This window comes from Kogia breviceps, chromosome 17 (assembly GCF_026419965.1).
Source record: "Kogia breviceps isolate mKogBre1 chromosome 17, mKogBre1 haplotype 1, whole genome shotgun sequence".
NCBI classification, from domain to species: Eukaryota; Metazoa; Chordata; class Mammalia; order Artiodactyla; family Physeteridae; genus Kogia; species Kogia breviceps.
This window is the reverse complement of record NC_081326.1, coordinates 41,731,813-41,747,535: the sequence shown is the minus strand read 5'-3', so window position 1 is coordinate 41,747,535 and position 15,723 is coordinate 41,731,813. Positions and strand designations below refer to the sequence as shown.

The following is a 15,723-nucleotide window of genomic DNA, read 5'->3' as shown; positions in this document are numbered from 1 at the left end:
TTTCAGAAGAACAGTGGCTATCAACACAGTAATTGCCCTTTAGGTGATTTTCCTACAGAAATTGGCAGAATGATATACAAAGATTTGTATTCAAGGATGTTCATCACAGTTTCATTTTTAATACCAAAAAAATGGATACAATCAAAATATCCAAGAGTAAGGAATTCCCAAAAGGCATTCCCATTCATACAAAGGCTTACTCTCCAGCCAATAAAAACCATACTTTAGAAGAATAATTACTGGCATAGAAAATACTTAATGGTGATGGAAAATTGGTTCCTAAGTAGTATATACTGTATGATTCACCTGTTATAGTATATTTGTGCTTAGCGATAGAAAAATAACTACAGAGTCTCAAATGTTAAAAATGATTTGGGGATGAGTGTTGAGATTACAGGTGATTTTTATTTCTTTCCAGACTTTTCTGCATTTTCCAAATTTTTGTAAATGGGCATGTATACTTTTTATAGTTAAAAAAAAGTGAGTTTAAAGTTTATTCATAATCCCATTGCGTACAGATAGCCACTGATAGTATCTTGATGTAGTTTCTTCTAGCCATTTTTTCTGTGCATATGTGAGTACTTTCTACTTTTATATCTACAGCATTAGAATGATACTGCATTACAATTTGGTATCCCCACCCATCCTCATTAACTACCCCCGCCCTCAAAAAAATTTAGAAGTACTCAACACCAGCTTAGAAATACAGTAAATAGTGATTAATCAGGTGGTGATTGTGCATGCTTTGAAAATATAGTGATTAACTCTAGCAACTGATAGTTGGTTTAGCTGTTTAATAAAGAATTCTAGTTTTGTTTTTGTTTTGTATTTAAGTATAATTTAACATCAGATGGTGGTTGAGTTAGGTGGCCTTTGCAACCCTGAGGTTCTGCGGCGAAGGGAAGAGTGTGTTCAACTCTTTCTCCGTTAATGATCTCTTTTGGAAACCTGGCTGTTCAGACCACAAGCCCATCACCACGTCATGCTCTAATTTCAAGCCAAGTGTTTAGGAGGAAATCAAGGCCCCTTAAGAGCTAACCTTATAAACTTAAACCATCAAGTGACATACATGTCTATAGATATTTTACCTTTCTAGATTAGCTAAAATATGACTGTTTTCATATTCTATAGAAAATATGTAAAATGACCAAGTCAAAAAACATTTAAGGTGAAGAAGGGCCCAGCTGTAGGGCCTCTTTGTTCAGATTGGGAGTTTGTTTTTAGAATTTATCACCTGGTCTCCTCTGTTAATTATGACTTTTAACAGAAAGAAAATGCCTAATTTGGAAGTGTGCCCTGGTATCCTTCAAGTCAAAGTATATTTTTAGTTTTTGGAAAACTAGGCTTTTCCTAGTTGGCCATCACCTGCTATTTTAAACATTTTATATATATATATATCCTTTTCAAAAGCTAAAAGGAATAAAGCTCAGATATATTACAACCAAGTAGATTAAAGATAGTATTTCTTCTTCACACTGCCTTTGATTTACAGATATTTGATTTCATGTAAAAATTATCTTTTAACTTTCTGTGAGTTTCAGCTAAATTATGGAATTATATGCAACAGTAGTTTCAAGAGACCTAAGACAAAAAGAAAACACTCTCTTCTTCCTACAGAAACACTGTGTTTCCAGAAAATTCTTCCTTGCTTTCATACTAACATAACCTTATCAAATCACTTTTTCCTCATTGCTGTTTGAAACATATGAGAAACTTGTTCTCATAGTGATAAGTTCCTCTTTAGCATAGAAAATAAACAGACATTGCTTATGTAAATCTTAGATTTAGGGTTGACTCTGAGAAATGAATACTCAGCTCTGTCCTGCTTACTATTAACGTCCTTGTCAAAAAATATTTTTAATGAAAACTTCTAGGCGTTTACTAACAAAAGGGCTCATACGTAGACTTAGTACAACTCTTAGTAAACTCACGGAGTGAGTTGCTTTTCACATTCCAGTTTTCTCATCCATTTGGCTTTAAATTTTTTCAGTATAGTTGAATAGTTATTTTCCCATTAATGTCACATGGGCAATCTGCCTTTTCTTATCTCCTCCCTTCAGTGTTTTCTTCCTTTCCCGTCTACTAGTAATTATAAGCTCCACAGCATCCTTTCAACAGTGAGGGCTGGAGAATAAGCATCTTGCTCCAAAGATAAGCACTCAGTCACACAGCAGATCTTTAGCTGATTTAAGCAAATGGAAAGGCCACCGCTTGAGCAACAAGACTACTGCTTGCCTGGCATCACAACCTACCCTACACCTCTCAGGGCAGTCTTCCTTCTTAAAGCATAGTAGGGGTATTTACTACTCTACCGTGTAAAGTTAAGCTATTTATTCGTAATTCTATCTCAAATATGTATTTTATTTGTGTTTTGTGTTTTCTTTTTCAGCCTCATTGACTGTTATTTCAGTAAAAGCCGTCTCAGGCATGATCACTTTTTCTGTGACGGATAAAATTCAACTAACTTATCCCATCTTCTATATCATGTTTATCATCATGATAGCATCTTGTGTTTTCCAAGTCAAGTAAGTTGGCTCTTACATACTCACTGCTCTTTCAACATTCCTATGCTTCTCTGAGCATTAATCTTTATTGGCCTCAGTTGATAATTAAAATTAGATGCAACTGATTTCTAAGGGTGAGGGGTCTATGCTTATCCTCAGCCAATATCCCTGGCTTTATCCTTCACATTCAATAATAAGTTTTTACGAAGCATTGCCTTCATGTTTTGTGAGTTCTAAAGTGTGGCCATAATCCAGCTAAGTGCACTTTGATACTTTCCTGATGCTCTTCTGCTTGTAATTAATATTCACCGCCCACAGGTTGTCATTAGCAATAAATCAAAGGGGCAGGTCCACATCCAGGATTTCATTCTAAATATAGGAAATACATGAACCCTTCACCTTCGTTTCTTAGCTCATACTCATTAATTGCCCAGAGATGGACAAAACCAGACGTTTGGCCGGGAGGGAAATCCTTTCCCCAAAACTTTGCATCTTTAGCCAGAATTTTTTTTGCACCCACGGGATTGCAGAATGATTGTTTTACATTTCTCTTGGGGCCTCACAGGGGTGATATGGAACATTTTTAATTTCTGCTCTTCTCTCCCCGCACCTCCATCTGCACCAGTCTCTTCCCCTCCATTTCACATCATGATTTTGCCTTTGCTGCTAGGTTCTCCTGAGTCCACCAGAAAGTTTTCTGGTTACCCCAAAATGCTATGCAGGAGCACCAGCCCAGTGCCAGCCAGGAAATCAAAGCTCACATTTTGGAGGAGAGTGGTTCCTTCCTTAGGTGCTAGAAGTCAAGTCTAACTGTTACGGGTTGAATACGGACCCTGTTACAAGGAGTGTGTCACAGGAGAAATCCAATGTTCTGTCGCTGTTTCATTTGTCATAGACAAACTGTTTCTTTTGTTTGTGTATATGACCAAGTGTGTATCTAACACTTGAATCATGAAACTGTTTTGTTTCACCTCTCTTCTGAATTAATCAGTCCAGTTACAATTGCTTTCAGAATTTAGTGATTAGCATCATTATCTTTAAACTCTGCTTCAGGAATTTAAAAGTCAGATACAACTGAAGGTAAACTACATTCCTATCACCCTTGTTGCAGTCCCTGCACCTCTCACACTAGAACTATGTGACCACACCGGAACTGTAGAACCATGGTTCTCAGCTCTGGCTTCCCATTACAATTCATCACCTTAGGAGGTTTGTTTGTACATATATGTATACATGCGCATATATACTTACATGCCTGTGTGAATGTGTGTGTGTGTACGTGAGGAACCCTTGGGCTCTAGTCACAGATTTTTGTATTCAATTGCTCTAGAAGAGGACCTAAACATCCGTGCTTTTTAAAGTGCCCAGGTGATGTCAATGCAACGCACTGCTTCAGAAAAGGTCTAGTCCCTGACAGGGCTGCACGGTGCAGTTGTGGGAACCTGAACCATGCTGGCGGCCAGAATGGGAAGCTGAGCTCCCACATGTGCTCTGCAGCTGGAGGGCTGAGCATTGTTTTTGAAACATTAAACATTCCTTTACTTCTCCATCTTCTTTCTTGGCACGTGGCATGTCAAGGGATAGCTATACCGTTCCCCAGATATGATATTTAACAGGTTCTAAAGTCTATCCTAATGAATCAGCCCCAGTGTGATACTGGTCCAGCAGCTTGAATCGCTTCCAACTCAAACTTCTGTGGCCTCCAAAGATGATTAATTGCTTTTCATTGTTACTGTTGTTGGTTTAAACAGACCGTAAAACCTGACATCTGATCTCATACATCAGATGCATATAAGCTATGACTGCTGATTGGAAATGCCCTTTTACTGCACTTCCTTTCCCTTTGTAGTTGTAGCTAAAGAACATGCATTTCTCGATGTTATTGTTAACTTATTGTTGAGCGTCTCCTAAAGACAGAGCTTCAGTAAGTGTCTTCTGCTCTAGGCTCCTGAATCAAGCCACAAAACTCTACCATACAGCGACGGTGGTGCCCATTAACCATACTTTCTTTACAATCAGTGCCATTATTGCAGGTAAGTTTGGGCTTTCTACGCTTAGGTGATTCTATTCCCATAACAAGCATAAATGAAGTCTCCCTCATAGTAATGAGAAAATCAAGGAATATTTTGGTTATAAGGAACGTATAGCCCACATCCTCCCAGCTACCACCCAGTGTCTGAACTTCCTCCATAACATCCTCTAGGAGAGGTTATTCTACTTTGTGTGAATGTTCCCCAGTGCTCTCTGTCCCCCGAGACAGTTCAGTCCTGGTTTGAATCACTGTAATAACTTGGAGAGCTCTAATTTTTAGAAAGTATTCCCCTGTATTGGAACTGAAATAAGCCTCCCTGTGAATTCAAGATGCTCATCTTAGTTCTGCTTTCTGGAGTCTTCTCCTTGCCAGCCCTTCTGATAATCAAAGCCCGGGTCCTCTTGTATCCTGTCTCTGGACCAAACATCCCCAGTTCAATGAACTCTTTTCCCTCCCTGGTCCTCACCACCTGCATCAGAGAGAGGGGTCCAAAAGTGAATCCAGTGTTCCAGGGAAGGCCAGACAGATGAGAATAGAAACTACTACCTTTGCTGTTCTGGCCTCTATTTTTCTACTATTGTAGTTCTTTCCTTTCTATGGACAATTTTTTTAATATGTCAGACACAATAGTGTTAAAAAAAGTATAAATTTGAAACTTGGTCCAAACAAAAATACAGTAGATTCAGGTATATCATTTGTAAGTTTGGTACTGGTATACCTTAGTTCATTGGCTTATTAGATGTATTTACTACCTTGTCATATTAGGACTTCATTTCCCAATGCAAAGTTTATGTATTTTGGAGGTAATTAGGTATTATCCGTTGCCTAATGGACACATCTTTATTATTTCATGGCAAACAGGGTGACTGCCAGCGGGCAATTTTTAAATGTAATTAATGCATTTTCTGTTTCCCAAAATTGAAACGTACTTTTAAAGAGAAAGATTATATCCCAAAACATCTAATTTTTTTTAGCATTTTATGCTTGTTGACAAAAGAAAGTAACAAAAGATTGTATACTTGTGTGCCCTAGAAATATTGAAAAAGGAAAAGAGCAAGGCCAAAAACATTTATAGGCATGACGTACAGCATAATAATTAAGATGACTGTGCTAAAGATGTGTAAAACATGTAGTTCCCCTGAAAAGAAGGTTTTATAGGAGGACCAACAGGACTGGATCTGAATACTTAGCACACCAAGTAATTGATGAATCAGGGAAGCTGGAACTTTCTGGGAGTGATAATAGTTCACCTGATGTTACTGAAGTGTGGGATGGAGGTGAAGCTTCTTGACTTACTTCTCCTCTTTGCCTCCATCAAAAAGTATAGCTTAAAACGAAAATGAGGGCTTCCCTGGTGGCACAGTGGTTGAGAATCCGCCTGCTGATGCAGGAGACACGGGTTCGTGCCCTGGTCCGGGAAGATCCCACATGCCGCGGAGCAACTGAGCCCGTGAGCCATGGCCGCTGGGCCTGCACGTCCGGAGCCTGTGCTCCGCAACGGGAGAGGCCACAACAGTGAGAGGCCCGCATACCGCAAAAAAAAAAAAAAAAAAAACGAAAATGAGATACCATATTTTACCTGCTAACTTAGTAAAGCTTTTGTTTTGCTCTTTTTATCTCAATAATCAACGCTGACAGGGCTGAAGTGTTGCAGGCACTCTCATGGAGTCGGGTACCATGGTACCGCCCTCCTAGAACTGAGTTTCATAGTTTTTATCAAGAGCCTTAAAAATGTTTCTACTCTTTGATCCTACAACTCAAAAACAAAAAATAAATAACCCAATTAAAAAATGGACAAAGGACTTGATTAAGACATTTCTTCAAAGAAGATGTACTTGTGCTTGGCCAACAAGCACATGAAAAGCTGTTCAACATCACTAATCATTAGGAAAATGCAAACCAAGACCACTTCACACCCATTAGGATGGCTACTAGCAAATAAATAAATTAATTAATTAATTAATTAACAAGTGTTGGCAAGTATATGAAGAAATTGGAACCCTTGTGCACTGTTAGTGGGAATGTAAAATGGTGTAGCCACTCTGGCAGTTCCTCAAAAAGTAAGCATAGAATTACCATATGATCCAGCAATTCTACTTCTGGGTATATGTCCTAAAGAATTGAAAGCAGGGACTCAAACAGATATTTGTACACCTAGGTTCATAGCAGCATTATTCACAGTAGCCAAATGTCAGGAGCAACATAAATTGACAGGTGAATGGATAAAGAATATGTGGTGTATACATACAATGGAACATTACCCAGCCATCAAAAAGGAAAGAATTTCTGATACATGCAACAACATGGATGAACCTTGAGGACGTTATGCTAAGTGAAACAAGCCAGTCACAAAAGGACAAATACTGTATGATTCCACTTATAGGAGGTATCCAGAGTAGTCAAACTTACAGAAATGGAAAGTAGAGTGGTGATTGCCAGGGCCTGGGGGGAGGCAGAAATGGGGAGTTGTTTAATGGGTATAGAGTTTCAATATTACAAGATAAAAAGTTCTGAAGATTGGTTGCACAACAATATGAATATAGTTGGCCCTCTATATCAACAGTTCTGCATCTGTGGGTATAACCAACAGTGGATAGAAAATATCCCCTTCCCCCAAAAAATTCCAGAAAGTTCCAAAAAGCAAAAATGTAATATGCTGCATGATAGCAACTATTCACATAGCATTTACACTATATTAGGTATTATAAGTAATCTAGAGATGATTTAAAGTATTTGTGGAGGAGGTGTGTAGGTTATATGCAAATATTATGCCATTTTATATAAGGGACTTGAGCATCCTCGGATTTTGGTATCCACGGAGGGGTCCTACAACCAAATCCTGTGGGTACCGAGTGACGACTGTATACTTAACACAACTGCACTGTAAACTTTAAAATGTTTAGGATGGTAAATTTTATGTTATGTGTATTTTACTACACTTTTTTTAGTTTTTGCTCTGTTTTAACAGAAATTCCTCTTAAAGCGACAACAACAAAAAATCCTAAAATACTGGGAAAAAAATATGTAGAGAAGTTTATTGACACTCTACAGAAGCAAAACATTTAAAACAATTTAAAATGTCCTTCAAGAAATGAATATTATGGGGCACCAGCTCAGAATAACAAGAAAACATTAAAATGATCACAAGGAAATGTGTAATAACATGGAAAAATGCTTCAGAAGTGTTGATTCATTCAACAAATATTCATCAGAATGGGACATGGCTTATTCCTATAGGAAGTTTATCGTCTAGGTGAGGAGTTAGACTTCAGATGGAGAAAGCCCCTGTCTTGTTCCCTGTGGTATCTGCAGCACCTAAGCAGTGGCTGGCACTTAGGACTCAATAAATACTTGTCCACAGGGTAGCAAGGTTAACACCACACACACACAAATTTGATTCCAAGTAGTACAGAATTTAAAGATAACTTATTTAGTAAAAACTCTACGAAGGCTTTGGGACCATAGGCCAAGAGGAAATCATTGAGACTAACAAGGAGAGAAGAAAAGCTCATCAGAGTAAAGGACACATCCACATTTCCCTTCACCCAGAAGGAAAGACCAGATGAAGGAGATGGGAGAGGGGTTGGTGGTGAGAAATGGAGCTGGGATAGCACATCAGCAACCTCCAGTGCCTGGATGAGCATGCGCCAGACCCACAAACCACAGGGTGTTGCCAAGACTGACAGCATGGGAGCAGCTGGCCTGAAGTGCGAGCGCTGTGTCAAAGGCCCAGAGCCCACCCAGATACACAGGTCAGGCTTGCTGACCCCAGGCTTAAAACTGTAGGTGGGAAATATCACTCGAGTTTTATTTTCTTGCACATGCCAGTGTGGGACAAATCTTGGACTGGATAAGAAATTTCTGTTGGCAAAAGTTATGTTAATGGTGCTGATTTTTTAATAATGATACTTACATTATATAAAGTCTACAAATCTGTTTTCATTTGGAATCACTGAAAATCTTAGTATGGCATGCAAATATTTTTAAACTACAGGATGTGCATTTTAAGGGTAATTATACTTAGAAAAACTAATATATTAATTTGAAAAACAATATGTAGCTATTGTAAATATTCTTACCCTAAAATTAATGTTATCTTCTATTTCTATGGTAGGTATCGTATTTTATCAGGAATTCCTTGGTGCAGCTTTTCTCACTATATTTATATATCTTTTTGGGTGAGTAAATGTCTCAGAAGTAAGGTATGTGAAATCCTATTACTTTTATGTGAGATTTTTTGGCATCGTACCTGAGGCATAGAAAATTGGAAAATTATATAAGAAACATCAGTTCCCCGAGCTCCTAAAAGAAACATATTTTTCAACTTAACACCCTACCCAGGGCTCAGTGTCTTTGTGATTTAAGTATCTCCCTGAGGGTCCTGAAACATTGGGGATTTTCTGTTCCAGCCAAAGTCAAGGTAAATCCACTGGCCCTTGTAGCTACTCCACATTTTTATACTCTATCAGACCTACCCCACCCTTGGGAACCCCTAGGTTATATCTCAATCAGGGAACTACAGATGCCTCTAGGATCACCTGGAACAAAAGGCCAAGACTGGGGCAGATCCCTACCTTTGGACCTAATAACATCAGATTGGTGCCATCCCTCTCTTGTGTCTGGGTGCCCAGCTTTTTTTTTTTTTTTGCGGTATGCGGGCCTCTCACTGCTGTGGCCTCTCCCGTTGCGGAGCACAGGCTCCGGACGCACAGGCTCAGCGGCCATGGCCCACGGGCTTAGTTGCTCCGCGGCATGTGGGATCCTCCCGGACCAGGGCACGAACCCGCGTCCCCTGCATCGGCAGGCGGATTCTCAACCACTGCGCCACCAGGGAAGCCCTGGGTGCCCAGCTTTAACCCTGCCTAGAGATTTGGAGGACAGTCGCTGCTGGCATTCTGGCAAACAGAGAGCAGAACTTTGACAGAATATCGCCAATGTATCAATTCTTCCATTGGTTCCAGCTGGCACTCTATGAATGCTTAGTTGCTTCTTGATGTGGTATCCTGCATGACCATTGTTATGCAAACTTGAGCCCAGACTATTTTCAGTGTAGAAAATCATCTATCTTGAGAATTCAATCTCATAAGATTTTTGGGCGAGGCTAAACTTCTGGGATCTGGAAACTATGACTATTCGTATGGCCAAGGACAACAAAATATCTTAGAAAATTAAAGAATAAATTATTTTTTGCTCATGTTGCATGTCAGTAATGAGTCTGGGCATGCATGGATAGAAAATGAGACCTAGTGTCTACCCAAAGGGTTTAGAGCCTAAATTAGCCTCCAGATGGTAAAAACCTGAAGCAGAGACTTATTGGAAGCTGCCCAGGTCTTGGTTCTGGGGACAAATATTATTGGCTGCAGCAATTAAGACAAGTTCTAGGCAGCTTACCATGAGAAACAGAAAGAATAAAACCGGTGGAATGTATGTCATCATGTAGAATATGGAATTCAGTTATTTAACACTGTGAGCTCTTTCAGTGATCTTGTGTTCTTTATTACCATTATTCTTACAGGTGTTTTCTGTCAGTCCTTGGTGTGGTTTTGGTCACAAGAAATCGAGAAAAGGAACATCTGCCACAGTCTTACATTGATTTTGGACATGTCCCTGGTAAAACTGTATATTCCTTAATTTAGAATAGAAAATTTGATCCTTATAAATTAATCATTGCTGGTATGATCTGGGGTCTTAAATTAATATAAAACATAATTCTTACCCTCAAAAATATGTACATTTAATGATGAAACCAGAGGTGATAGTTTAACTGTAAATGTTAATAATCATTTATTTGAATATCGGCTTTGCACAGAACACTGGGGTTAGAAAAGAACTGATCCTGTTTTCTTGATTTGGGAGATGTTGCAAATTTCCTTTTTAGGTTTCTTTAAATTGGAAAAGGGTAGGGAAAGGAGTGGGAGTGGCAAGAACAGACCCTTGTTGCTTGGAGAGCCTTTGAGGGAACATCTAAGGCCAGAAAGTCAGGTGCTCACACGGAGGTGGCCTGTGCACTGTAGGGCCAAGAGAGACGTTCTTCTCAATCGCCTGAACGCGAGCTTCTTCCCCTCTTCCTTACTTCATTTATCCAGAGCGGCACCACTGTCCCAGTTCTCCACTCTCACTGAGAATAACTAGCTTCTGTCACGTAGACAACACAAGCCATATCCAGAACAAAGGAAATGGGCTACAGTGTCCTCACCTCCTCCCCTGCTCACCACCCCCAACATCTCCAGTTTTGCTAGGGATCTGGGGTGACCTATAGGTTTCTAGACAAGGAGCAGTGATGTTCTCACAGCTTCCTCCACCATTCTGCTAGGACCAAGCCTTTGAAGCAAAAACCATTAAAGCCTCATCCCTGCGACTGAGAAAATATGGCCCTATGAGTTCTGTGTTCTCTTTCCCATTCGAGCCATCTTATCAGCTAAGAGCACTCAGTGCAAGAACTGGCATTCGTGTCAAGGGTGTGTGTTAGAGATGCCTTGTATGGTTAGGGGTTCTTTGGTAGGAAATAAAGTTTACTTCTTTTTAACTCTATTTTTCATTTCCCACAGTCCCATACATAGGATCAGTAACAGCTTTAGAAGCCACTATGAAAGACTGTTTTTCTTTGTTGTTATATGCATTAGACTAAACATGGACAAGGAGACAGAACACTGAGGAGAGAGGTTTGGACATGAGTACATGCTTCATGTTAATCTCCTGACTGATCCAACCTGATTTCTGTGCTCAGCGTGGTAGACCCTGGGTGGGAGACAGCTCGGTCATGTGGACAGAAAGGATCACACATCAAGGGGCGTGGAGTTCCGTGGGCCTTTCTTCCTTGACGTTTATCTCTTCTATTTAGAGAGTGACCACCTAGTATTTTTTAAAGGGAATAAAATGTGGCCTAGATAGAGGAGAAATTATTAAGACTTATTCTTCTGTAAGAACTCAAAAGATTCTTTGTGATTATCATCTCCACAGGGAAACAAACGTTGGACAAAATACAACCAGATTCAAACAGCTTATCCTATGGAACTGTGCCTGATGGAAGTGACTCCACAAAGAGCCCAAGTGGAGAGAAGAAAGAGGTCTGAAATGCCGAGAGGGATGGCTGCTGGCCTGTTATTCGATACCACCTTTTAAAAAATTGCACATGTTCAATTTGTGTCAGCAGCTATTTTATGCTGACATGTGCTCCCATTTGTTTCAGGCCTTTACCCCACCTCCATGTCTATGGACTATCAGGGCCTTCCTAAGCTTTGACAGTCTAATGTTTTCATGGAATGTGATTTGAAGTGTTCCCCACACCCTGGACCTCTCCCTAGTGATCATCGAACTGGCTAGATCTTAATTAGAGCCTGGCTGCCCAAGCAGGGATGTCACACAAATATGTGCGTTCACGATCTGGCTGCAGAACACATCGGTTGCTTTTCCCATACAGCTTGCAAGGTCAGTTGCTTTGTTTTAAAGGGACACTTTAGCCCCACCATCTCGCTCCTAAACCAAAGGTTTGAGAGCATTCATTTTTCCTAAGACATCTTTTATGAACCTCTGCAAAAACATTTCACCTTCCTATTCCCAAACTGAGTGATGAATCATCTTTTCTGAAAACTAGCCCTACCCCAAATATCCTTTGAAAATTAAGGGTGTCTTTAAATTAGAATTTATACCCCATTCTATGATGGGGTATACCAAAACCAAAAGACCTTGACTGATGGACTTTTTTAAGCTTAAGAAAGGAAAAATTTAAGAATTAGTACCAATTTTTGAAATAAAAATGTAATAGAATGGTGACGTTTTCTTCAGCTGTATGATCCTATTATACTTGAATTGAAACTGAAGACAAACTTCATATACTATGCCTTTATTTGTTTAGATCTTATAATTTTTTTTTTTTTTTTAATTTTTGTGGTACGTGGGCCTCTCACTGTTGTGGCCTCTCCCGTTGCAGAGCACAGGCTCCGGACGCGCAGGCCCAGCGGCCATGGCTCACGGGCCCAACCGCTCCGCGGCATGTGGGATCCTCCCGGACCGGGGCACGAACCCGCATCCCCTGCATCGGCAGGCGGACTCTCAACCACTGCGCCACCAGGGAAGCCCTAGATCTTATAATTTATCAAGTGGGTTTTTATGTTTTAACACGTCTCAAAAATCATATTTAATTTCTTAGTGATATTTTCACTAACACTCTGTTTCTTCCTCAAGGCATTACTTCAAGCTTTAGAATAAAATTCTTCTAAGTGGAAGAACAGTTATGATTAGAGAACTGGATTTCAGCCTTTTTAAATCTGTAGACATAGAACACAGCCACGCGGTCCAACCTAAGTCTAGGGAGGAAACCCAGGTGCTACCATACCCTGAATGGCTCTTCCGCTGCCATAGTGACATAGCTAGATACATTTGCAGCTAGATACATAGCAAACTAAGATACATTTGCAGGCGGAGTCCATAATCATATCTGTTATTATTTATGATCTCCTAATATTTAAATGAGAAGAAAAGAGCTATAGCTTTCATTATCACCAACACCAAATAATAAGCCCCATCCTTAATGACATTTCAGAAGCTTCAGATCCCTTCTGACAGGCCAGTCCAATATTATTCCAGCTAATTGTCTCACATTTGTTTGGTTGTTTAACTCAGAACTGTTGAAACTATAGTCTTAACTGCTTTGAGTCTTTTATCTTTGTTCTTTGTCATGGCCTAACCAGACCAACCAAACAACCAAACCAAATGTCATCACAAAGGTGAGATTCAAATCCATCACCAATGTATGAATAATAACCTAGAGCCCATGTCTGGCTTTTGAACTCCTGGTAACAATTCCTGCCATCGTGGAAAGTGTCCCATTAATTCAAATAACGTAGTCATATAATGTATGACATGTTTTACTGAACTTGGTCCAACATGTTGGCATTGGAAGGCTCAGCTAAGAAATGTGTCTGGTGTCTTAAACTACAGATTTCTGGTGACTCTTAAAACTGGTTTCAAAGATTTGGAAAATAATTAGAAGAGTTTTACTTGAAGTGGGACTATATTTCTAGCTATAGCACGTGGTTTTGCACGTTGTAGAATTTTGCACAGAGACAAGCATAATGCCAGTACTTTAGTGGTCGCCAACATTCGCATCTTTTAAAAGTTGTAAGAAGTGACATTGACATGCACATTTGCACAATCCAGCAATGCTTCAGGAGTTTAGGTAACATATAAAATATATTCGGACCTAATTTTACTTTCCATATTGCGTCTCCAGAGTAAGGTGACTAGGAGATTTACTTGTACTGACTTGTAAAGATTTTTAAAATTACACACGGCACGACAACAACCAAAGCCAACCCTGTACCTTCTCTTGGCATTGTGACTTGGGGACCTTTAGCCAACACTTGACTCATCTGACTGTCTAGACCAGGGGGTCTGCAAACTCTTCCTGTAACGACACAGAGAGTAAATATTTTGGCGTTTGTTGGCCATACGTTGTGTTGTCTGTGGCAACCACTCAACTCTGCCATTGTAGCGTGAAAGCAGCCATAGACAGTATATAAACAAATGAGCGTGGCTGGTGTCAGTAAAATTTTATTTACAGAAGGAGGTGGCCAGTTGGTGCGCTATAGTTTTCCAACCCTTGGTCTAGACTCCTCTGCCCTTGCCATGCTGCTGCTTCCTTATTTCTTGGGCATCAAGAGTTTAAAAAACAAACTGGACACAATGGGAGTGTCAGCCATGTCTTGATATTTACATTAGGATCTTGTTGCTTAGGTAAGATACAAATGAAAGCAATGCGTTCATCAATGGTGCCCAAATTCTTCTCTGTTGAAGGTAGCAGTTCTTTCATGAGCACCACTGACTGTATCAGAAGGGCCTCTCCAATCCCACACTCTTAAGTGGATAATTGCCTCAGAAATGAGTAGCAGTTACCTCCCATGTAGCAGGTTAAAGCAGAGGTCCTTACCATTTGACTGTTATCAGTTTGTTTGCTTGCCCCGTAACTATACTACTTTCGTCACCAGAATCACTTGAAAAAAATATAATAAAAAAATGTCTCAAGCAGTGATTCCAGAATGTAGTTTTCAACCCCCCAACCCATTCCCACAAGTTCCTGGAGATTCAAGTTTGTGGCAGAGAAAGAAAGGGAAGAGACAGATTTCATAGATTAGTGCAATTTCAGTGCTATTGAAGAATAATGGTGATAATGTGTAAGTCTGGCTCCAGAAGAAGCAGGTGCAATGGTGGACATGGCTCAAATGGAGAGAAGCACTGAGCCAAATTCCTGAAGCCAAGAACCTCTTTATGCTTCTTGTTTCAAAGCACACAGCTCATCCACGGGTGGTGACTGTATACGCTCGGCCACACCGAAGGCTGCCTCCTGCTTGCCAATTTAATAGTGATATTATGGACGTAAATATAACCAGTTATTAAAATGAACCTTTCCAACACCCTTCCAGACTGCTTTATTTAAATTCCAAGGCTGGTTATAGAGCCGTCCTTGAACTGGGCAACTGCAAACCTAATGCACATGTCTGGCACCAGCCAATATGAGTGCTTCAGTGAGGTTGCTAGATAAACACCACACAGTTTGAACTTTTAGAACAAGATCTCAGAATTGAACCCAACATGACTGTGTGGGGAATTTAGAAGCTGCTTCTAATTGTTAGACTCATCAACTGTCTGGCTCTTATTATGGCCATCTTGAAGTAAAAAAATAAAATTCCACATATATGTGGTTTCCATGCAAATATAGACCAGTCTTGGGCTATTAAATGTAGTGTTTTAGTAATTGTGGTAAATGCAGGGAAGAACCTTCCCACCCAGGAATTCTTGAGTCTCTCCCCTTTCTCACCAGCCTCAGGGTACCACACAACATGCTGTCCTGTGCCAGGACAGCAAATCAGTTACAGGAGCTGTGGCCCATCCAAGGAAACTTTTTTTTTTTTTTTGCTACAAAGGGAGGAAACTCCGCCTTCAGTGTCAGTCCTTATTGAGAGTTAATGAGTCCCAACCGCAATGTAAAAGAGGAATATCAATCCCAATATCAAATAAATGTGGTGTTTTGGGGTGCACGCAGCTGGAGTTTTCATAGAGTTCCAGGCAAGATGCAAGATAGTCTCTGTGTTCCAGGAAAGAATCTGCTTCCCAGGGAGCTGGCAAATGCATAACGGAGAAGGAGCCCATCCATTCCTGAAGGACCAGCATGCATGGACACAAGCCACT

At 40.1% G+C, this 15,723-nt stretch overlaps 1 protein-coding gene across 12 annotated transcripts in view; it reads left to right on the top strand.

Annotated features, from left to right (window-relative positions):
• Positions 1–14,566, top strand: part of NIPAL2 (NIPA like domain containing 2) — a 72,145-nt gene extending 57,579 nt beyond the window's left edge. For 6 of the 12 annotated variants that reach the window (XM_067017085.1, XM_067017091.1, XM_067017089.1 and 3 more), the window contains 5 exons: positions 2,390–2,525; positions 4,449–4,537; positions 8,651–8,714; positions 10,052–10,146; positions 11,497–12,315. In XM_067017085.1, coding sequence (XP_066873186.1) covers positions 2,390–2,525; positions 4,449–4,537; positions 8,651–8,714; positions 10,052–10,146; positions 11,497–11,609 — 497 coding nt within the window. In that variant the 3' untranslated portion in view covers positions 11,610–12,315. Of the gene's footprint in view, positions 1–2,389; positions 2,526–4,448; positions 4,538–8,650; positions 8,715–10,051; positions 10,147–11,496; positions 12,316–12,466 lie in introns of those variants that run through there. The other 6 variants (XR_010837376.1, XR_010837379.1, XR_010837378.1 and 3 more) reach the window with 3 other exon arrangements.
• The last annotated feature ends 1,157 nt before the right edge of the window (positions 14,567–15,723 follow it).